Source organism: Oncorhynchus mykiss, chromosome 25 (genome assembly GCF_057628025.1).
Source record: "Oncorhynchus mykiss isolate SJ-2025 chromosome 25, ASM5762802v1, whole genome shotgun sequence".
NCBI classification, from domain to species: Eukaryota; Metazoa; Chordata; class Actinopteri; order Salmoniformes; family Salmonidae; genus Oncorhynchus; species Oncorhynchus mykiss.
This window is the reverse complement of record NC_143046.1, coordinates 63,839,350-63,862,601: the sequence shown is the minus strand read 5'-3', so window position 1 is coordinate 63,862,601 and position 23,252 is coordinate 63,839,350. Positions and strand designations below refer to the sequence as shown.

The following is a 23,252-nucleotide window of genomic DNA, read 5'->3' as shown; positions in this document are numbered from 1 at the left end:
GTATGGAACGACGTGCTGTAAGTCGTACTGTATGTTGTTATGGTTTATGACTGTGTGCTGCTTTACGGATTAATGGGTTGTGAGAATGAGCGCGCATGTCATTAAACGAGACTAAAATGTGAAACCGTGCAGATGTGTGTTCGTCTACAGCTACGCTAGCAGTAATATACAGTAATAAACAGTAATATTAGGACATAATTTAAAAAAATGTAAATAACAAATGTTTGAAACAAAGGTAAGAGAGGGTACATTCATGAACATTTCATATGGGTTATTATGGCATAATACACTCTGGTTTCACTTCTGGATGTCTGGATGTGGCTTACAGAGGAAGGTAATGCAGCCAGTTTCATGGAAAGCCCGTTATTGCAGCATTTCCTGAGAGGCTGGTAGGACCCCTGGAGGTAGGTGCCCTGGGGCCCCAAATGAGTTAGTCCGGCCCTGTAAACAATGCCAGTCTGTTCAGTTCCTAGAATGATTTAGAGCTTTCTGAGAAGAGAACAACAATCACACACCCACACAAAGACAGGGGCAGACTGGCCATCTAACATTTCGGTCAAATGCAAAATGGACTGGTCCGTTTTTGGCTTATTTGTACTGTCTACATTTATTTGCATATGTTTTATTATTTTATGATCATTATCTGGCTAATAATGGGGGCCCTCAAGGAAAGAAATGGGTTAGAAATGCCAAAGCCGATTTCTGGTCCCAGTCCGCAAAGCATACACATGTGTGTGTAATTAACTCTACGATTGATCATTTACCAGTTCTAAATGATGAAGTAGTCAATCAAAGAGTTACTCTATAAACGAGAAATGCATTTACTCAAACCAATTAATAGATGTATTAGTTATGAATGAATTAACACTCAAAAAAGTAACAGCATACATGGAAGACATGATACTGTCACGTCCTGACCATAGAAAGCCTATATTTTCTATGGTAGAGTAGGTCAGGGTGTGACTAGGGGTTTTAGTCTAGGTTATTATTTCTATGTGGGGTTCTAGGTTTTATTTTCTATGTTAGGGTTTGTGTATGAACTAGTTATCCTTGTGTTTTGGAGCAATGATGGATAGACTAATTAAGCCTGATTTGGCCCTTGGTTTAAGATAATTATTATCTTTAATCTTCAAACTAAGTTAGGCCTGGCCGCTTGGGTTTACCACGTGGTCAGGGTAATCAGGCTAAAAGACTGTAATCCTGAGGCAGATAACGTTTTTGTAAGCATAGCTAAGTGACATTCCAATAAGAAACCGTAGGCCTGCCTGGTATCACCTTTTCCCATGGAGACTTTTGAAAGACAAGATTCCTATGCAAATAGAATACAACAGAATAGAATACAACAGAATAGTAGGCTACAAAATAGAATATGATATATTGGCTACTTTATTGCAACCTGTTGGGACATTTGTCTTCTACCTATCTCAACCCCATGCCACAATAAAGCATGCTGTCCAGCTGGGCCAGCTGAGTTCAGGGCGTGGGAGGGGCCATCCAGCTGTGCCTGCAACATCGTCACACTCATGTGTAAACTGCCGGGAGTCCAGGTCCAAACTGAAATCTTCCTAACCATCCCCATCCATGTTCCACTACATACATTGCAGAGAGGTATCCTGGTAAAGTACGAAAGAAAAAGGCGCTTGGAGGCTGGAAAGGGACGTTCGTTATCTGGCCACAATCGGAGGACGCGATTCTTCAAGTGGTTATTTCTGGCATAATCTCAGGTAAAGCAGCGCAACTGGAAACGGTTTAAATTGAAATGTATTTTAGCGCATCGGTAGGCTATTTATGAGAACTTCAGACAACGACCTGTTTAGATGTCTTAAATGGGAAATTAGTGTTCTGAAGGAAATCATTCCATTAGGCAATCTAAACGAGTTATCGGAATTCGCCATTATAAAACGCGGACAGGAGCGCAAAATAAAGACGGTCCTAAAACATTGGAATCCTCCGGACTAGGGCAGGCTACTTCACATGATTATCAACCAGAAACATATTTTCACATCTGTTCCAAAGAATAATCTAAGGCTACTGACAAAACATTAACTACCTGTAGGCCTATTGAACATTTATCCAACAGATGGCAGTTCATCCTTATTGGCATCACATCCCCCATTATCTCCTATTTATCATAACATATTGTTACAACAGGAGTGAATATCCTGACATAATGCATATTCATCTTTTTGGAAATGGTCAAACATTCTCTTAGTATTTCCCATAGAATGGAGGACTGCTTGTGTGTGATGCAGGACAGGTTACGTCAGTGGAGTCAGCTGATCCCTGTTAACAGAAACACAGACAGATGTGGTCCAATAGAATATAAATGAAAGTTATTACAAATGTAATACATTTGTTACATATTCACATCCAGCTAATAACATCTCTGTTGGGGCGGCAGGGTAGCGTTAGAGCGTTGGACTAGTACCCGGAAGGTTTCAAGTTCAAATCCCCGAGCTGACAAGGTTCAAATCTGTCGTTCTGCCCATGAACAGGCAGTGTTTGTCATTGAAAATAAGAATTTGTTCTTAACTGACTTGCCAAGTTAAAAAATGTGTGTTGCATTGAACTGTTTAACAGTAACAAGGTTGGGATACACTGCCCAAATTCTGTTGGAGACCTCAGCCCCGCTCTGCTTATTATATATATATTTTTAAACATTTTAGTAAATTAGTAGTGAGTGCAGACATTTACATACTTTCTTCATACTTTACATCAGTCTCTGTGGGCCCGTTCATGCAAGCAGGAGTGCAGGAGCATCGCATGGTACCTATATGGATTTATTGTTCAAGGCAAGGCACGCTCAAAGTCATCATTAGAACCAGGATGAGAGGGCTCTGAAATATCACTCTGTATAATTGCCACTAAGAAAAAGCAACCCACTCAGGGCTTTGTGACTCACAGCATACCCTCATAGCTGTGAACTTATAAGTCTTAAAACATTGTCAGTCAATAACATCAACAGGATTTAAATTCAACCACTTCAAAGAAGAAACATCAATGAAGATAGCAAGTGAAGCGAGGAATTCATAACAGGCAGTTCTAGAAAATGAATACCAGATGTGAAGAGAGGGACATGGCCAACACATTGGCTGTTTTGGGCAAATATGTTACAGATACAATTATGCTGAATTGAATGTTTAGAAATGAAAGTGAGATGTTATCCATGACAATTCAATTTTGAGTTCCAGGGAGCTCTGTTTTTAAATAAGCTTTTCTTATGGCTTAAGTCTGCATTATAAAAACACGACAGTCAGCTAAACTGCAGGCAACAATGTTTGTTCAGAGACAGTTCTGAGGCATCATGGGTCTCTCTCTCTCTCTCAAGTCTGGCATTCCAGTTAAAGGACAACAAATAAGATAGATTCCATAAACACTGGTTTTCATCTGGTTCAATTCTTATCCCAGCCCCGGTACATGTTGCTGTTTATTTACTCTCTTCTGTTTGGCTTACACAAAATCCCCCTGCTCTCAAGGTGGTAAGAATAAACTAATAGATTGTGAGACTCTTTCCATGGCAAATGCAGACATATCTACACTGTATATGTTGGCTGAGTTCTTACAAGGAAATAAATGCGGATCATCTTTCTTATATAATAGCACTCTATTTTTACAGTAGAACAGTGGGTTGGTGGGTTGGTTTGTTTGAATGTAGGCAGCTTCCCTTGAGTACAGGAGGAGTGTATTCCTGACATGCAGTAAGTAAGCCAATGTGAGTTGTGGTATGTGGGAGCTGTCACTGAGCTCATGGTAATATTGGTTAAAGTAGAAAAATGTGCAGAAGCAACAAGCTAATAAAGAATGTAATTGTCATCCTTTTTATTCAGATGATCCACGGTTGGTCCTGCATTGAGAGCCAGCTGTTTGTTTCTTAACAGATGCTCTTTCTCTCTCTATAACCGAGGTCAGGTCAGAATTGTGTGAGAAATTGCATTTTAAAAATGAATATTGTTGTGGCACCATGTTTGTCTTGTGTTTCCTGTCTCAGGAAAGTCGTTCCCTTGTTAGTTCCTACTGAAAAGCGCCTGACCCATGTTGGAAAGTCCTGCTGACTGTCCTGCTAACTAATGTTAATGTCAATGCATTTCAAATGTACTTCCCCTGTGTCCATGACTGTGTCCATGACTAATGTGGTGGAATTCACCTGGACTAAAATGTTATATTCCCCAGTGACCCTACAGTACATCACTCTGTGCAGATGAAGAGATTGTAAATCCTTGTTAGAATGTGTTCAGATGCTTGTTGAGTATAAAACCCATTAGTCGTCAGAAAGCAACCAGTGAAGCAGGAGATATTCCTCCCATTCTGTAGCTATTGAACAGAGCTCTTTTATGGGGGATGAGAAAGCCTATTGTGAAAGGAAATTGTCTTCCTGGCTTGCTCGGTAACACTGTCGCACTGGCAGTCCAAGTACGAGAGAATCAGCCCCGCCAAAGTTGAAGCCGACAAATGATTTGCCAAATGTGTCTGGAACAGAGAAGCTCCTTTTTCGGCCTGTTGAATTATCGGGAACTTGAGAACTGAATGGAAAGTTGTAGGAGTTTACAGTTTGTTACATTTTAGAGTTGACTTTAGTTCCATGTAAATTCCCACTGTGGTGGAGTCTTGTCATCAGTACCCAGTTTTGACTCACTTGACATTCTGCTCAGTGAGTTTCATGAGAGACTTTTACATAAAACACCACACAGAAACATCACTGAAATAGCCCGGATTCCTGAGCTAAGCCATGTGTTGTGTAGATATAGAGAGGCAGACGGGGGCTTAGAACCATCCATAGGACTGCAGTGCGTGCAGAGCTGCAGTTTTGCTGTTTATATGTATTTGCCTTTCCAATGCCATCTGTATAGGTTAGTCTTGCCAAGTGTGAAATAACTAATGTTATTGAAATAAGTAACTCATTTTGGGAGGAGAATTATACCCCTTCAGTTATTCATTAGATCAGATGTCTGCGATTATAGATGAATTATTTATAGATTTTTTCCCCCTTTCTTAGGCTCATTCCCTACCCTGTTATTTCTGAGTGAGTGTGGGAGCTTGCAAGGGATGTTGTGCGTAGGTGAGGGTGGGACAGGTTGATAGAAAGAGCAGTATTCTGAGCTAAGGTTATGCCAGAAAAGGTCACTTGTGTGATCAATGTGTGCATTTGCGCCAATTCAGACAGTTATGCTAAAAGACCAGATGAGCTAAGGGATATCCTGGGTGATATTTTTCGCTTCACAATTATACTTTTGTTTTGCAGCATATTACTCAAAACTAGGTTTGCAAAGCTACTGGTAATTTGCTAAAGCTAAATCTATCGTAACTTTGGTCATTTATACTTGAAACCCTTTTAATATGCTATTCATTTTTTATATCTGTGTCCATATTGTCCACGAGTGTCTAGTAGATAGACCATATGGTTCAAGAGAAAATAGCCTAATTAACGATCAAAGCTTCTAATCAACAATGGTATAATTTTCAATGAACTCGGCAACTCTTCCAACTATTGACTTTTTTTCTCAGCTCCCACCAGTTTGATGCCAAAACATTTGCAACAAATACATATTGACATAGTAAAATTCTGAAACCTTCATATTAAACACCAATGGTATTCACTAAGGTGATGGTTTATATTTGGGATAATGTTTTACAGCTTTGTCATTCAATTATTTATTTTAATTTCATATATTTTACACGTGATGAGTCCCAACAAAGGGCCAGAGATAATTACAGACACCTGTAAAATCCCAATAGGGCCGCCAGATGTCTTGTGATAGATTACATACAAAGATACCAAAAATGCTGGTGGTTTAATGGTACATTTCTCAAGTCTCCAGCAATATACCCTCCCTTTGCAACTCTACTCGAAATCTTGTTCACCGTTGGATGTAATTGAAAATAAAGTATATACACAGAATATAATATATTTCCCATAAAGACACACTGAGCGTCATGTGCCTGTCTTTGTGTTTGCTGTTGATTAGCTGACAGCGAGTCCCTTCCCTTTTACTACAGGATTATGTTTGAATGTTTGGCAGGACTAGTAATGACAGGACTGCTGATATATCTTTTACTACAGGATTATGTTTGAATGTTTGGCAGGACTAGTAATGACAGGACTGCTGATATATCTTTCACTTGTCCCCCAATGTGCAGAGCTGTCATTTCCTATGAATGTGCTATGTTGTGATAAAGGCATGAATCCTTTAGCCAGGATATATTTATGCAAAGGCCCATCTGCAGGTCAAATAGTAAATGGTTTGTTTGCAAAAAAAAACATCCCAATAACATTTTGACCATCAAAATATAATGAACTCTTCACCACTTTCAGCACTTTATAGAAAACAGATGTATGTTTACATTAGACTCTATCAAACAAAACTGCAGTCCAGCAAACCAAAAGTCTCACCCCGACACTGAATTGAACCTCGTTCCCTTCCCTCCACAAACCCTCTGCCCATCACCATGTCAATTCATTAATTAAACTACCTTAACTTCCCTCCACAGACCCTTTCCATCGCCATGTCAGTGAAGTCGGACGGGAAGAGGAAGTGGGCGACAGTGAGGGGCCATCTGGGCTCCTCCCAGGACTCAGACACCCAGCTGGAGGCCAACCTGGAGAGTGCAGACCCAGAGCTGTGCATCCTCATGCTACAGGTGCCCAGTGTGGTCAACTACTCTGGGCTGAAGCGTCGTCTGGAGGGCAGCGAGGAGTCCTGGATGGTCCAGTTCCTGGAGCTGAGTGGGCTGGACCTGCTGCTGGAGGCCCTGGACAGTCTGTCTGGGAGGGGCTGCTCCCGCATCGCAGACGCCCTCCTGCAGCTCACCTGTGTCAGCTGTGTCCGGGCCATCATGAACTCCTCGTCTGGGATCAACTTTATCGTGGAGAATGAGGGCTACATCCGCAAACTCTCCCAAGGTTCGACAGCACCTAGGACTGAGGAGATATACAGTGTTTTAAAGCTATGGCATCACACACACACACCTTCCACGAGAGGTTCCACGAATGAGCCTTTTATATATATACACAGTATATATAGACACTCAGTGGCCAGTTTATTAGGTACTTTGAGGCATGGAAACGTTGCTTAATTGGTATCAAGGGACCTAACATGTGCAAGGAAAACATTCCCCACGCCACTTCTTCTTGTTTTTAGCTAATAGGAGTGGAACCTGGTGTGGTCGTCTGCTGCAATAGCCCATCTATAACAAGGACAAAAGAATACTGTTTTCCGAGATGCCGTTCTGCACACCACTGTTGTACTGCGTCGTTATTTGCCTGTTTGTGGCCCACCTGTTAGCTTGCACGATTCTTGCCATTCTCCTTCGACCTATCATCAACGAGTTGTTTTTGCCTACAGGACTGATGCTGACTGGATGTTTTTTGGTGGTCGCACCATTCTCTGTAAACCCTAGACACTGTCGTGCGTGAAAAGCCCAGGATCTGGCCATTTCTAAGATACTGGAAATGGGGAGCCTGGCATTGGCAATCATACCACGCTAAAGGTTGCTTAAGGCACTTGTTTCGCCAATTCTAACGTTCAATCTGTAAGTAAATGTTGCAATGCCTGTCTGCCTGCTTTATATAGCAAGCCACGGCCACGTCACTCATTGTCTGGAGCGAAACATTTTCGTGAACAGGTGGTGTACCTAATAAAATGGCCACTGTGTGTGGTGTGTGTGTGTGTGAGAGAGAATAATACTTAAGAATTAGTATTCAGTTGTACATAATTGTAATCCAATATAAAATCAACCCCACAAAATACCTAAGTAGATTTAGGAATTTCAAAGAAGTACCGTGGCAACAGAATTCAGGTCAGATATAGGCCATTGTGTCAGACAAAGTGTATGGAGGGGGACACTGTGTGGAGGTTACAGTGCATTGCAACATCTTCCCACACACTGACAAACTTATCACAAACAAAACACTTTTTTGCAAAGGTAAGTTCACGTTACGTTGTCTTAAGATGAGCCATAACATCCTAGAGGACACCAGACAAGGGAGAAGGAGAAAGGTAGGAGGGAATATGAGGACAATGACCATGTGTACACTGACTGATGTCTGTGACTTTGTCTTATCACAGCCTTGGACACGTCCAATACCATGGTGAAGAAGCAGGTGTTTGAGCTGCTTGCTGCCCTGAGCATGTTCTCCTCTGATGGGTACCGTCTGGCCATGGATGCCTTGGACCACTACAAGGCAAGTGTCATACAGCCAGACAAGCTGTCACTGATTGACAGAGGCTATATACCATACACCTACAGAATAAGTGGCCAAGTTCTGATTTAGGAAGGATCATGAGAGAAAATTAACAAATCTCGAGGAAAATCATAAATAACAATCTGTGTGCTTTTGATGAAAATGTACTGAAATCAGATATGACGAGTTTTTTTTAACATTGCTATTTCAGCACAAAGGAATCTCATTAAATAGGTAAATTAAAATCATTTTTAATCAACCCAGACATTACTGAACTGGTTTTCTAGCAATGTCCGTAGTTGTCAATACTTTGATAAATGTTACTCACTGATCAATATTAGAGCATTATGGGGATAGAAGCTGTCCTCACACAGCAGGAGTGAATGACATACAGAATGACTCGTGTTACTTTGGCTCCCAGGGTGTGAAGACCCAGCAGTATCGCTTCAGTGTGATCATGAACGAGCTGCAGGCCACAGACAACGTGCCCTACATGGTCACCCTCCTCAGTGTCATCAACGCCATCATCTTTGGGACAGATGACCTGCAACAGAGAGATAAGATGCGCAAGGAGTTTATTGGTACAGCGCATTGTTTATCTTCACTACTCAGCCACTCAGTTCATCTGCAAGGTCACACAGTGGCATATTGTTAATAACAAAAGGTAGTTTCCCTATTGAGAAACACCAGACAAATGGGAATGAAAATAGGCCATTTGGCAACACTTCCATTACTAATGTATGTCACTGTGTCATTTTAGCTAAATGCCTGCTTGCAATCTGTCCCCTCCCAGTGAGCGTTGGGTGAAATGACGGTGAAAATTAGGTTAATTTACGGTTCTGATTGAAAGTTGAAAATATGTAATTTCCGGACGTTGAAAATACATATTTTACAGACTTTGAAAAGACGTCCTTAACATATGTTAAAAATACTTATTTTACGGACGTTGAAAATACATATTTTACAGACTTTGAAAAGACGTCCTTAAAATATGTTAAAAATACTTATTTTACGGACGTTGAGAATACTTATTTTTCTGGTCATTGTTTCTATGGCCAAATTTCAACCGTACATAAATTCACATACAGTACCAGTCAAAAGTTTGGACACACCTTCTCATTCAAGGGTTTTTCTTTATTTTTTGTATTTTCTACATTGTAGAATAATAGTGAAGACATCAAAACTATGAAAGAACACATATGGAATCATGTAGTAACCATAAAAGTGTTAAACAAATATTGTTTATATTATATTTGAGATTATTCAAAGTAGCTACCTTGATGACAGCTTTGCACACTTTTGACATTCTCTCAACCAGCTTCATGAGGTAGTGAAAGACCATATTATGGCAAGAACAGTTCAAATAAGCAAAGAGAAACAACAGTCCATCATTACTTTAACCTCTACGGGATCGGTGTCCCCCCCTCAGGACGGTTGAGCAAATGTAGGCTAATGTGATTAGCATGAGGTTGTAAGTAACAAGAACATTTCCCAGGACATTGACACATCTGATATGGGCAGAAAGCTTAAATTCTTGTTAATCTAACAGCACTGTCCAATTTACAGTAGCTATTAAGGTGAAATAATGTCATGCTATTGTTTGAGGAGAGTGCACAGTTATGAACTTGAAAATGTATTAATAAACCAATTAGGCACATTTGGGCAGTCTTGATACAACATTTTGAACAGAAATGCAATGGTTCATTGAATCAGTCTAAAACTCTGCCATCAAGTGGCCAAAATCGAAATTGTGCCTAACCTGGAAAAGTTCATTATGGCCTTTCTCTTGCTTTTAAAATAACACATTTTTTTTGTCTTTGTATAATATTTTACCAGATCTAATGTCTTAAATTCTCCTACATTAATTTCCCATTTCCACAAACGTCAAAGTTTTTCCTTTCAAATGGTATCAAGAATATGCATATCCTTGCTTCAGGTCCTGAGCTACAGGCAGTTAGATTTGGGTATGTCATTTTCGGCGAAAATTGAAAAAAAGGGTACGATCCTTAAGAGGACATGAAGGTCAGTCAAGCCTGAAAATGCCAAGAACTTTGAAAGTGTATTCAAGTGCATTCGCAAAAACCATCAAGCTCTATGATGAAACTGGCTCTCATGAGGACCGCTTAAGGAAAGTAAGACCCAGAGTTACCTCTGCTGCAGAGGATAAGTTCATTAGAGTTACCAGCCTCAGAAATTGCAGCCTAAATAAAAGCTTCACGGAGTTCAAGTAACAGACACATCTTAACATCAACTGTTTAGAGGATACTGCGTGAATCAGGCCTTTGTGGTCAAATTGCTGCAAAGAAACCACTAGTAAAGGACACCGATAAGAAGAAGAGACTTGGTTGGGCCAGGAGACACGAGCAATGGACATTAGACAGCTGGAAATCTGTCCTTGGGTCTGATGAGTCCAAATTTTAGATTTTTGGTTTGAAGCGCCATGTCTTTCTGAGACGCAGAGTTGGCAAATGGATGATCTCCGCATGTATGGTTCCCACGGTGAAGCATGGAGGAGGAGGTGTGATGGTGTGGGGGTGCTTTGCTGGTGACCCTGTCAGTGATTTATTTAGAATTCAAGGCACACTTAACAAGCATGTCTACCACAGCATTCTGCAGCGATACGCCATCCGATCTGGTTTGCGCTTAGTGGGACTATCATTTGTTTATCAACAGGACAATGACCCAACACACCTCCAGGCTGTGTATGGGCTATTTGACTAAGAAGGAGAGTGATGGAGTGCTGCATCAGATGACCTGGCCTCCACAATCACCCGACCTCAATCCAATTGAGATGGTTTGGGATAAGTTAGACCACAGCGTGAAGGAAAAGCAGCCAACAAGTGCTCAGCATATGTGGGAACTTCTTCAAAACTGTTGGAAAAGAATTCCAGGTGAATCTGGTTGAGAGAATACCAAAAGTGTGCAAAGCTGTCATCAAGGCAAAGGGTGGCTACTTTGAAGAACCTCAAATATAAAATATATTTTGATCTGTTTAACACGTTTTTGGTTACTACATGATTCCATATGTGTTATTTCATAGTTTTGATGTCTTCACTATTATTCTACAATGTAAAAAAAATAATATTTAACCTTGAATGAGTAGGTGTGTCCAAACTTGTGACTGGTACTGTGTATCTACATGTCAATGAAGAAAGCATTCTATCACATTCAACATTTTGAACTACAATTAAAATAGGAAACTGAAGCAAACCAAAGAGTGCAGAATGGAATGTTTATTTTTCCTCCCATCTATCACGTTAGCTTTTTCTATTTTAGCTGTTTCAAAAGCTTTAGAACTGGCAGTGATCACGTTCAGAGATTTCAGACACAATAAGTAAAAAAACAACAACAACAACAGAACACTTCAACTACAATAATATTCTCAATAACGGTTACAGACACGTTTTCCTTGCTATGACTGTGAATAGGGGTTGTTTATTTACCTTAGTTTAATTCACTGACTGTAAGTTGCTCTGGATAAGAGTGTCTGCTAATGGCCCAATATGTAAATTTGAAAAGGAACACTTTCAAAGCATGCTGGGTATTATTCTAATGAACCCCGCCCCGAAGAAGACCACATTTGGTCAGTCTGGACCAAACCTCTATGTCTTACAGGTTGAGACAGCACAGTACAGTGCAGCACAATACAGTAGAGCACAGCAGAGTTTAGTTCAGTATAGTAGAGCATATTGCAGTACATTAGAGTTCAGTACAGTAGAACACAGAATGCTGTACTTTACTCTAATATGCTCTAGTATTCTGTACTCTACTGTATTGTACTGGACCATACTCTACTGTACATTACTGTATTCTACTGTACTGAATAAATACTCTACTTTACTGTACTGTACTTGTGAATCATAGACGTCTATGATTGGTTCAGATTTGGTCTGGACGGGACCAGACCATATCTGACCCAATCATAGACGTCTATGTTCGAGCCAAATCGAGGTCGGTTCGGGCCGGGCATCTATGGAGGTTGAAATCAATTCCGGTCCAAACCGGGCCAAATCTGAATAAGTTATTGACATCTATGTCCGTCCCCGCCCTGGCCCTGATTTTTAACATCCACAGACCAAAAAAACGACATCTGTCTGGCCAGGACGGACGACATCAGTCTGGCCAGGACGGACGACATCTGTCTGGCCAGGACGGACAACATCTGTCTGGCCAGGATGGACAGACCAAATTTCAAGATCTTTTCAACTGCACAGACTTCGGTGTCGGAATGGTGCTCACTGGGCTATCTCGTCCCTAAACACTTGAATATTGAGCAAACCTCAAATATTTAGGTTTGAAAGTAGGCCTATTCATTTTGTATTTGACATAGATGGTGGTACTGGAATCATTTTTTGTTTTGGGAAAATCTGTGTTTTATCTGGGAAATCAAGATTAGGTCTATAGAGATGTGTGCTGAATTTGTTGAAGAAATATGGGCATAGTAGTCCTATCAACATTGTATGTACAATATTATGGTTCTTGACAGGTTACAGTATTGTCCAGGAACTGGCTTCGATGTAGGCCTACCTTTTTATGATGGCAAATTAGCTGCAATCAGAAGCCAACAACAGAAGTTCATCTGAAGTCTGCCAAGTTGCCATTCACATCCTTTTGTGAATTTGGCATTCACGGAAAATGTGTAATTTGTTAGAAGTCGTTCCACATCCCCGCTCCACTGCGGATTGATGAATTATATCCTAAATCGCTCACCTGTGATCAAAATCACACGCTGATTCCCATCACACAAATTCATGTTTACATTCCGTGGTGTTCCAACTTTTTAATAGTACAAAGTACGAAACTGATCAATTTGAAAGTGGATCGTTGTTTTTATCACTGCCTTATTAAGTGCACTGTTTCTTTTTTCCAGGATTACAGTTACTTGATATACTGCCCAAATTGAGGTGAGTGCCTTGACTGACTTCCTCAATTTCATTGTGACTTTTTTGTTGTGTGCAGATAAATTAAATGCCCATGCATTGGTCAATCACAATAACATGAGTGAAATGTTCAACAAAACTTGTATTTTTTTTAACATTTGTTAATTTACTTGATTTGATGTGCAAGTGGGAAGTACACATGTAAACGTAGCCTACTTGCTCATTAGGCCCTTTTTGAATAAATTACTTGGTGTGTGTGTGTGACCTCCAGAGATGAGGAGGATGAGGACTTGATCATTCAGTGTGAAGCGTTTGAAGAGGCTATGGTTGAGGATGAGGAGGAGCTGTTGAGGGTCTATGGAGGCATCGACATGAGCAGTCACCAGGAGGTGTTCACCACCCTCTTCAACAAAGTGAGCACAGCCGTCAGCTACACGACCATAACACTGCAGGCCACCTTCTCTTAACATCAAGGCAAGTCTAGTAAACAATTGAATTACAAATGCACTTTAATAAGGTTTGGTTGTGTGTTGGTCCCCCTCCAGGTGAGCAGGTCTCCGTCATCCCTCCAGCTGCTGTCCATCCTACAGGCCCTGCTGCTGCTGGGGCCCGACAGGGCTGACATCTGGCAGACCCTGGAGGCCCTCACTAACAGGGCCATACTGCTGGATCAAGACTGTGAGTCCTCTGAGGCAATTATTTGTCTCCTAAGAGAGTTTTGGGCAAAGGACTGGAGTCTGGGTGAATGTAGACGAAGAGCAAAAGTGCATAGAATATTTTGTGGGGGGTTACATGTAGGCAAAATTCTGTAGATTTCAGTGTTTGTGTATGATTCTGTGCTCCAGCTCCAATGGACTCCTGTGAGACGATTACGCAACGCCTGGTGTTCTCCAAGCGCAAGACTGCTGGTGTCCATGCTGTGGATGGTCTGCCACCCAAGAAGATTGATAAGGCTGTTCAGACTGATAAGGTGGAAAGTGACCAAGAAAGACTGACCAAATGCCCCACAACCTCCCAAGTGTCTTCTGTTCCACCACCCTCACACCCTTCCCTTCCTCCACCCTCCGCTCCGACACTACCACACATAGGAGGTGGAGTACCCCCACCACCTCCACCTTTACCAGGGATGGGGGTGCCCCCAGGGTGCCCACCCCCACCCTTGCCCGCTATGTCAGGCATGCCTCCACCACCACCACCTCCTCCTGGCATGGGTGAGATGGGGGTGGCCCAAAGAAGCCAATCCCTGGGGTGTGCCTGTTCTGCCTCCTCCAAGGCAGGCCGCTGCCCCACCCTGAGGATGAAGAAGCTCAACTGGCAGAAGCTCAGAGCTGTCACTGGTGAGTGAATAACCTTGGCATCTCTCTTTAATGAACCTCCCCTTTGTTTACAGAGGCAGTCTTCTCTATTTCAGAGGGGAAAATATTGTCTGATAGCACAGCATAGAGAATACTTGTATTAGATCATTCCAGATGTGTTGTGGTTATTCTCTCCCTCCTTTCACAAACACACAGATGGTCATTCCATGTGGACCTCTGCTCAGAAAGACGCTCCTCGGGAGCCCAACTACTCCAGCATTGAGCAGCTGTTCTGTCTCCCGGTGACCGAACACAAAGACAAGGGGGCAGCTGCTCCTGTCAAGAAGGAGCCTAAAGAGGTGCACTGGTCAACACTCACTGCAGCTCTCATATCTGGAGCACACCAAAAACATGGCTCATTATGAATCCTAAAACAACAACCTCCCTAACAAAATATTTGTTCCCCTCTTCTCTCTACAGATTTCCTTTATTGACGTAAAGAAGAACTTGAACTTGAACATATTTCTCAAGCAATTCAAATGGTAATGTAATTGATCATTTAAGTTGGTATTGATTTCAATGTTGTTTTTACCCCATTGAGCTGATGTTTTTTCTCCATGCTCCTCTATCTAGCTCACATGATGAGTTTGTGTCCTTGATTCAGAATGGGGATCGGACTAAGTTTGATGTGGAGGTGTTGAAGCAACTTGTTAAACTCTTACCTGAGAAACATGAGGTTGGTATAAGGAGTACTTTCCTAATTTATCTTCATATGTAAAACAGGGTAATGTTTTATTTTTTGTATAAGTTAAGCATTGAACAATATGAGGGTAATGACTGAGCTGAAGTACTCTATTTCCTTTCTCTATCTAGATAGAAAACCTGAAATCCTTCCAGGGTGAAAAAGACAAGTTGGCCAATGTTGACCGATTCTACATCTCTATCCTGGCTGTACCATGGTAACTGCAATTCCTCTCCTCGCTTTAAATATTTCTGGCACCTCACAGGATACTTTATGTGGAGATGATTCTGGTATATGTTTTCGTTTGGCACTTCCTTGAATTGTCTTGCTTAATTCCCTATGGCATCTCTCTCCCCTCCCTGTACCATCCCTACTTCGTATCTCCTCTCCCTCCCTTTCTCTCGTGTCTCCCCACAGTTACCAGCTGAGGATAGACTGCATGTTGCTGTGTGAGGAGACGGCCTCAGTACTGGACATGCTCAAGCCCAAAGCAGAGGTGGTTGAATCAGCATGCCAGTGTAAGACAACACCATCTTCCATGTATAAACACTCATGTTACATTGACTGCCCTATACATCAATTAAATATTTGTGAAAACTATCAGAGAACACTGTAAGGCTCATTATGAAAATATCAACAGAGCGAGACTAACTATGCAGTTTTGTGTAGACCAAATTGTTGCTTGTGCTGGAAAGGTTGTAGCTATTCCAGTTGGAGATGCAGGTCCATTGAATCATTGTTTTGTCAAACATTTTGCGTCAAACATTTCAACATTAAAAAAATATCCCCCCCAGGTCTCAGAGTGAGCACTCTCATGCCCAGTTTCTGCAGGCTCATCCTTGATGTGGGAAACTTCCTCAACTACGTAAGTAAGGACTCTCCAAAGGATGACATTCTACTCACCCAAAAACATGCAGCACTTACGCAGTCTGAAGAGCTCTAACTCCTGATTCTGTTTGTTCACAGGGATGTCACACAGGAAACGCTGAGGGCTTTAAGATCAGCTCCCTGCTGATGCTAACTGAGACTAAGGCCAACAAGAGCCGCATTACCCTGCTCCATCACATTCTGGAGGTAACACTAATCTAAATAAGGATGTGCTTTTCTGAGAAGAAAAACAACTGTGTGGTCAGTGCTCCTCACAGAAACCAAACAGACTTCACATGGACAATCAAATCAAAGTTGGAAATCATAAATAAAGTCATGACTGACCATTCTGTTTACAGGAAGTAGAGCTGAACCACCCAGAGCTGTTGTACCTCCCTGACGACATTGAGATTTGTGAAAAAGCGGCTGGGTATAACACCCTTTTTATTAAAAAAAGACATGTATTATAAGCCTTGAAATTGATACATAAATGATACAATTACATACCAAAACATTTGTATATTTATGTTTATCCTTCAGAATCAACCTGGACTCCATTCAGGCAGAGGCCAGTGCCTTACTCAATCGACTGAAAGAAGCATCAAAGAAAGTCTCTAACTCTGTGGACGATGTAAAGCAGCAGTTCACAGAGGTGTTTGAGGTATGAAACCAGTGAATTAGATTCTATTGTGGTTCAATGCATCACAATATTGACAAGTTTGTGGTTGTTTTAAAACTCTTTGGAGGAGGTCAATCAACTATACAAATGTGTTCTTTAATAAGGCAATGATTCAACTGTTTGTTTCCCTCCCCAAGAAAAACCTGGAGGCCTGCCGAGATTTGGAGGACAGTTTTTTGGAGATTGTGAGGAAGAAGGGTGACCTGGCCCTCTACCTGTGTGAGGATGTCAACAATCTTTCCCTGGAGGAGCTTTTTGGCACCATCAAGACCTTTAGGGGACTTTTCATCAAAGCCTTAAAAGTCAGAGGAGCAAGTTTAGATGACTGCAAATAATGAATACTGATTTCCATCACTAGAAAACTGAAGATAAACGTTTTCTAAGGAGTAGCTTGGTGTAATCTCTTTCTCAATTTTCTATTTATACCCACAGGAAAACAAAACCAGAAAAGAGCAGGCTGTGAAGGTGGAGAAAAGGAAGAAGCAGCTTGAGGAGGAGGAATCCAAAAGACAGAAGGGGGAGAATGGAAAAATAAGTGAGTTCTTCTGATATACAGTGGCTTGCGAAAGTGTTCACCCCCCTTGGCATTTTTTTTATTTTGTTGCCTTACAACCTGGAATTAAAATATACATTTCAAATTTGGTTGGGGTTGTATCATTTGATTTACACAACATGCCTACCACTTTGAAGATGATTTTTTAAAATGTGAAACAAACAAGAAATACGATTTTAAAAACCAGAAAACTGCTCCAGCTCCTTCACGTTGGATGGGTTCCGCTGGTGTACAGCAATCTTTAAGTCATACCACAGATTCTTAATTGGATTGAGGTCTGGGCTTTGACTAGGCCATTCCAATATATTTAAATGTTAAATAAAACCACTTAAACCACTTGAGTGTTTATTTAGCAGTATTCTTAGGGTCACTGTCCTGCTGGAAGGTGAACCTCCATCCCAGTCTCAAATCTCTGGAAGACTGAAACAAGTTTCCCTCAAGAATTTCCCCATATTTAGTGCCATCAACCATCCCTTAAATTCTGACCAGTTTTCCAGTCCCTGACGATGAAAAACATCCCCACAGCATGATGCTGCCACCAGCATCATGCTGGTGTTCTCGGGGTCATGGGTGGTGTTGGGTTTGCGCCAGACATAGCGTTTTCCCTGATGGCCAAAAAGTTCCATTTCAGTCTCATCTGACCAGAGTACCTTCTTCCATATATTTGGGGAGTCTCCCACATGCCTTTTGGTGAACACCAGATGTGTTCGCTTATTTTTTTCTTTAAGCAATGGCTTTTTTCTGGACACTCTTCCATAAAGCCCAGCTCTGTGGAGTGTACGGCTTAAAGTGGTCCTATGGACAGATACTCCTATCTCCGCTGTGGAGCTTTGCACCTCCTTCAGGGTTATCTTTGGTCTCTTTGTTGCCTCTCTGATTAATGCCCTCCTTGCCTGGTCTGTGAGTTTTGGTGGGCAGCCCTCTCTTGGCAGGTTTGTTGTGGTGCCATATTCTTTAAAAATCATGTATTTAATGGTGCTCCGTAGGATGTTCAAAGTTTTGGATATTTTTTTATAACCCAACCGTGATCTGTTCTCCACAACTTTGTCCTTGACCTGTTTGGAGAGCTCCTTGTTCTTCTTAGTGCCACTTGCTTGGTGGTGCCCCTTGCTTAGTGGTGTTGCAGACTTTGGGGCCTTTCAGAACAGGTGTGTATATTCTGAGATCATGTGACAGATCATGTGACACTTAGATTGCACACAGGTGGACTTTATTTAACTAATTATGTGACTTCTGAAGGTAATTGGTTGCACCAGATATTATTTAGGGGCTTCATAGCAAAGGGGCTGAATACACACCCACCACTTTTCAGTTTTTTTTATAGATTTTTTTTTTTTTAAACAAGTTATTTTTTAAATTTCACTTCACCAATTTGGACTATTTTGTGTATGTCCATTAAATGAAATCCAAATAAAAATCAATTTAAATTACAGGTTGTAATGCAAAAAAAATAGGAAAAACGCCAAGAGGGTGAATACTTTTGCAAGGCACTGTATCTCCTCTGTCATATGAGTCCAACTATGTTTTGTATTCACACTAAGATGATATAGCATAACGAGCCATGTGGTATCTTGATATGTCTCTTTCTCTATCCTCAATCACCAGTCCGGAAAGGACCCTCGCCACAGGACGATGGCTGTATTATCGACCACCTTCTTGCTGACATCCGGAAAGGCTTCCATCTCAGGAAGATGCGGCCCAGGTGCGAAATGGAAAGCCCCCCCTCTAGTGAAATGAATAGGAAAATGGGCCAGCCTGGTAAGGACAAGATGCCTCTGACCCCGTCCCGTCTCCAACTCTACTCCTACTCTCCTGCACTGAACCATAAACAGGCTTTGCCGCTCCATCTTTGTGCTTCCGTTTGTGATTTTGTGCAGCCACTACAACTACCAATTACACTTGCTTAATTTCATCAAGAATGTGTGCTTGGTCATGCTTCTTTGTGTCTTTTCTTAAGAAACACCACTTGCTAGATTCAAACATTGCCTGCTTTTAAGAATTATGACATGTTTGGAATGCCTGGTACAGTAGACGTGCTCTTCCTATCTGTCTTCATGCATTAACAGAACCGCCTTCTCCACTGCAGGATCAAGTGTCATGCCTGTAATAGAAGAAGCCAAAGCCTCTGTCTCAGAAGCCTCCAGCACTCCCAGTCAAACTCAACCCCAGGCAGAGGAGAGGGCCCCAAGAGAAGGAATGAACGAATGCCCCAGCAAACCCCAAGAAAAAACAGCGTTTTCCAGCCTTCCCACAACCAATTCACCAACACAGGAGATCCCGGGAATGGGTGTCCTAAATAACACTCCAAGCATCTCTACCTTCACAGATGCAGACCTGCCTGAAATCAACCTGATGGTAACAGAGGACTTGATGCCTGAAAATCCACAGAGCAATGGAGAGAGTCACCTTAATGGAGCCTGCACACTTCCTGTCACTGATATGGACATGATGATAGAGAGTAATGGTGAAAGCAACCTGATAGGAAAAACCATTGGCCAAGATGAAGTTGGAGGTAAGAGCAGCATTATGATGGTAAAGACTTTAGGACAAGATGAGGCTGGGGATGACATGATGGTGAAGATGGTGGCACAGGATGAGGGTATAACTAACGGACACCCAGACACCAATGGCAGCACAGACACCAATGGCAACACAGACACCAACGGCAACGTACCTATGGTCAGTGCTGCAGAAAGTGGACCGGCGTACGATGTGCCCGATGGGGTGGACTCTGAAGATCTGCCTGCCTCTGCATCTGAAACCCTAAAACCAGAGGATAAAAAACAGCAGAAGCTCTTTAGAAGAAACAAAAAGAAGAGTAATGAAGGTAATGTATTCATTCGTTCTAATAAAGATCATGTTTGGAACTGTGGTCTCCTGAAGTGTCTGAGAGTCCAGTTTTTTTGGTATATGGTTTTATTGCATTTTACATTACATGTTCATTTTGTACTGTTGTTTTAGCTGTGAACTTTAACATTTTAGCATGAATGTACAATTTTTGGAAAACCGATCTTAAAAGCCTCCCATTTACAACACCTTGAGTCCTGTCATGATCATCAAGTAGTTTGTTTTTGGTGTTGTCTTTTTTCTTTGACTCTCTAAAACACCAGGTAACACTGGAAATGGACACCCTAAATGTAAAAAGGGGTGTGTGTTGCAGTGAGGTAGGTCAAACAACTGGTTTGAAAACTAACTGGTGCAAGCTTGAACATTTTAATCAACCCATCAGCACCAAGCCATGATTTTAATTAACAGACGTGTGTTGGCCTAAACAGGGTCTGGTTTGACCTGATTTGTGTCTTGTCCTGCTTTTAACACTCTCTTATTCAGTAAAAATCTATCAAATCCCTGCTAATCAAATTGTAAGCCTGTCATCATGACTCAAGATGAATCACTTTGTGTGAGACCTCTCTTGGCCACTACTTTATGCACTCTTTATCAGCCTGAATCATAGAGTTTTATCTTATAAAGACATACAGTACTTAGCCTCAAATTGACACCTCTTAAGTGCCACAATTGAAAAATCATTATCATATCCAAGTTAACTTCACTGTCATACTGAGCTTTTCAACTTGTGACGGCCTCACCAGGAAGACCTTGCTCAGCACAATATATTTTTTTTTGTGGAGTTTTGCTGTCATGTTTTCTGTGCCTCCATACCCCTATGTTACTAAACTGTCCACCCTCACAACAACCGAGTTAAACTACTAATGCAATGCCTTTTTTGTGCTTCCTGTAAACTGTGTCCTTTGTAAGTTTGACTTTGCTGAACGCTTTAATGATCTTGAAATTGATGGAACCAACAGCACTGAATTTAATTTAATTTCCAAAATAATTGTATTCATCAGAAACATTATAAAACTGTCCATTCTCTTCAATGCCAAGATCCACCAAATGCAGTCTTTGGTCTCCCACTTTGTTCATATTATCTGCATACTATTTTAGGTAATTGGTATGTCATTTGATTTGTTCAATCAATTAATTTTACTATTTAATCTCCCTAGGCAATTCCCGGAAAAGGAAGTCAAGAGGGAAAAGAAAATGTTGTTGATTTTTTTCAATACATGGTTTCTGCACATTGTAATGGACTACATCAGGGGTAGGCAACCCTGTTCCTGGAGTGCCGCAGGTACTGCAGGATTTTGTTCCAACTAGGCACCATACCAGGGGTGCATTCAGTTCGCTCAAACGTTTGCTACATTGTGAACGGTTTGTATTGAACTACACGTTTTCCCAAAATGTTAAATGTTCTTGTACTTTCTTGAACAGACTTTGAGATACGTTTGCTCCGTTCGGTGAGTGTGCTGGGGTGTGGCTTGAAGCAACGAGTGATGTCTTTAAAGGGACGCTGTGTGTTTGAACCCACAACCCAACTCCTCCCCGTTTGTCAACTGGTTGTTCAGTACAGCATCGTTTCCATTCAATTTAATTTTCTGTTACATTTTTATGTACTGAACACAGCCCTGACCAACTGAGCTAATTGATCAATTTAGTGATTGCCCCCAATTTATCACACCTGGTCTTCCAGGTCAGTTAGATTTGTGGCACTCCAGGACCAGGATTTCCTACCCCTGGATTCTATTATATTGAACTAAATTGATTCATCCAAGAAGATATCAGCGTGGTCTTCCTTCCTTTGATAATTTTGAGTTCTTGAAACATTTATGAAATAAACAGGAAAAACTGCTATGGTTCCCTGGCCAGGTTGATTTGTATTCTACCAAGAGGCTGTTGTGTTCCACAAGGCTGCTGTTTTTAGTCTCTGCACAGCCTCAATCCCAGCAAATTTACTCTGTTGCTGCAACCTGGTCTCAGAGCATTTCGTATTTTTCTGTACGTAAATCCGAGGCACCATTTATTATTGTATGTTTCGTATGGTATGTATTCATTTGTGGATGTCCATTACCCATTTTGTATGATATTTTACAAATTACAATTTGTATTATATGTTACAAATTAACAAAATGTACAATATGTTACGAATCTGCGAAAGGTATGATGTGTTACAAATTCTGTCTAGGTGGCTAATGTTAGCTAGCTGGCTTACATTAGCTAGGCTAGGTGTTAAGGTTAGGGTAAAGTTGAGGTTTAGGAGTTAGGTTAAAGGGATAAGGTAAGGGTTAGAGGAAGGGTTAGCTAAAATGGTTAGGGGGAGGGCTAGCTAACATGTAAAGTAGCTAAAATGTAGTTGAAAAGTTGCTAAAATGCTAAAGTTGTCCGTGATGGGATTAGAACTCAAAACCTCTTGGGTTTCTAGACATTTGCGTTATACCACCCTGTTTTTGACCAAAGTAATCTTATGTAACCATACCTAACATATCATACTAATTTGACTGTCCTGGATTTAAATGTACGTTGTACATTAAATGTATGTTACGTCTAGTCTATGAGACCAGGCTGGGTCAACATTCTGTCACTTTAGGTGTTCTATGTTGAAGAATAAAAAGTGTATGTACTTTTTGTTATTGTTTTGTATTTGTTTGAATATAAAAACACAGGCTTCATTTCCAAAGCTATAAATAACCTCCAGCACAGTTGGAACCAAATTCGTGTCTATTTCACAATAAACTTTGATAGTGTGTTGGTTGGAACAGTTGTGCTGAAAATAGTATTCCAGTCTTTTGTGAATGTCGTGAACATTTTTTAAACGTTTTGATTCCACACTTGGCATATAGGAAAAAAATATCAGCTTTCTTCCTGCTGTTATCAATAACTAACTTATTTCTACAATTATCATTTACAATACAATACAATACACGTTTATTAAACCCCGAGGGGCAATTCGTTCAGGACTGACAGGGTTCTTCAGTAGGACAAACACACAGACAGCATAAAATATGAACACTTAAGGCACCAATTAAAAATGTATGGTGCAATTTTAAGTAAGTTAATTGAGCCCTGGAAGTTTACTATCTCTAGAAATGTGATAGCTTAGACGGTGCCATGTTAGCAAATAGACTAACAGAATTTGTATCGAATGTTGATTCTGGAGTATAATAAAAAAATGAATTCACATTATGAGATTGCCTTTCTCTTTATTGACATCAAACAAGTATT

At 41.1% G+C, this 23,252-nt stretch overlaps 1 protein-coding gene across 5 annotated transcripts; it reads left to right on the top strand.

Moving 5' to 3' along the window:
• The first annotated feature begins 1,437 nt into the window (after positions 1–1,437).
• On the top strand, positions 1,438–23,213 carry LOC110505489 (inverted formin-2). 5 transcript variants are annotated; one of them, XM_036962437.2, is made up of 23 exons: positions 1,438–1,724; positions 6,487–6,898; positions 8,064–8,179; positions 8,601–8,760; positions 13,050–13,083; positions 13,331–13,472; positions 13,605–13,737; positions 13,905–14,396; positions 14,571–14,713; positions 14,835–14,896; positions 14,988–15,090; positions 15,228–15,313; positions 15,514–15,614; positions 15,891–15,961; positions 16,063–16,170; positions 16,323–16,393; positions 16,504–16,624; positions 16,780–16,944; positions 17,075–17,177; positions 18,801–18,953; positions 19,282–20,022; positions 20,306–20,359; positions 21,200–23,213. In XM_036962437.2, the coding sequence occupies exons 2-22, from the start codon at positions 6,502–6,504 to the stop codon at positions 20,356–20,358; spliced, it is 3,555 nt and encodes a 1,184-aa protein (XP_036818332.2). In that variant the 5' UTR covers positions 1,438–1,724; positions 6,487–6,501; the 3' UTR covers position 20,359; positions 21,200–23,213. The 5 variants fall into 5 exon arrangements, 4 of the variants coding, with proteins under 4 accessions (XP_036818332.2, XP_036818333.2, XP_036818331.2 ...); XR_016491955.1 differs by having other exon boundaries at positions 1,470–1,724; positions 18,801–18,897; XM_036962438.2 differs by lacking the exon at positions 20,306–20,359 and having other exon boundaries at positions 1,470–1,724.
• The last annotated feature ends 39 nt before the right edge of the window (positions 23,214–23,252 follow it).

Excerpts from the sequence above, each read along its gene's own strand:
- LOC110505489 (XM_036962436.2), top strand. The coding sequence starts at position 6,502 with ATGTCAGTGAAGTCGGACGGGAAGAGGAAGTGGGCGACAGTGAGGGGC. Across the intron at positions 8,761-13,049 it reads GATGCGCAAGGAGTTTATTG|GATTACAGTTACTTGATATA; the intron begins GTACAGCGCATT and ends TCTTTTTTCCAG. Across the intron at positions 16,945-17,074 it reads TTTTCATCAAAGCCTTAAAA|GAAAACAAAACCAGAAAAGA; the intron begins GTCAGAGGAGCA and ends TTATACCCACAG.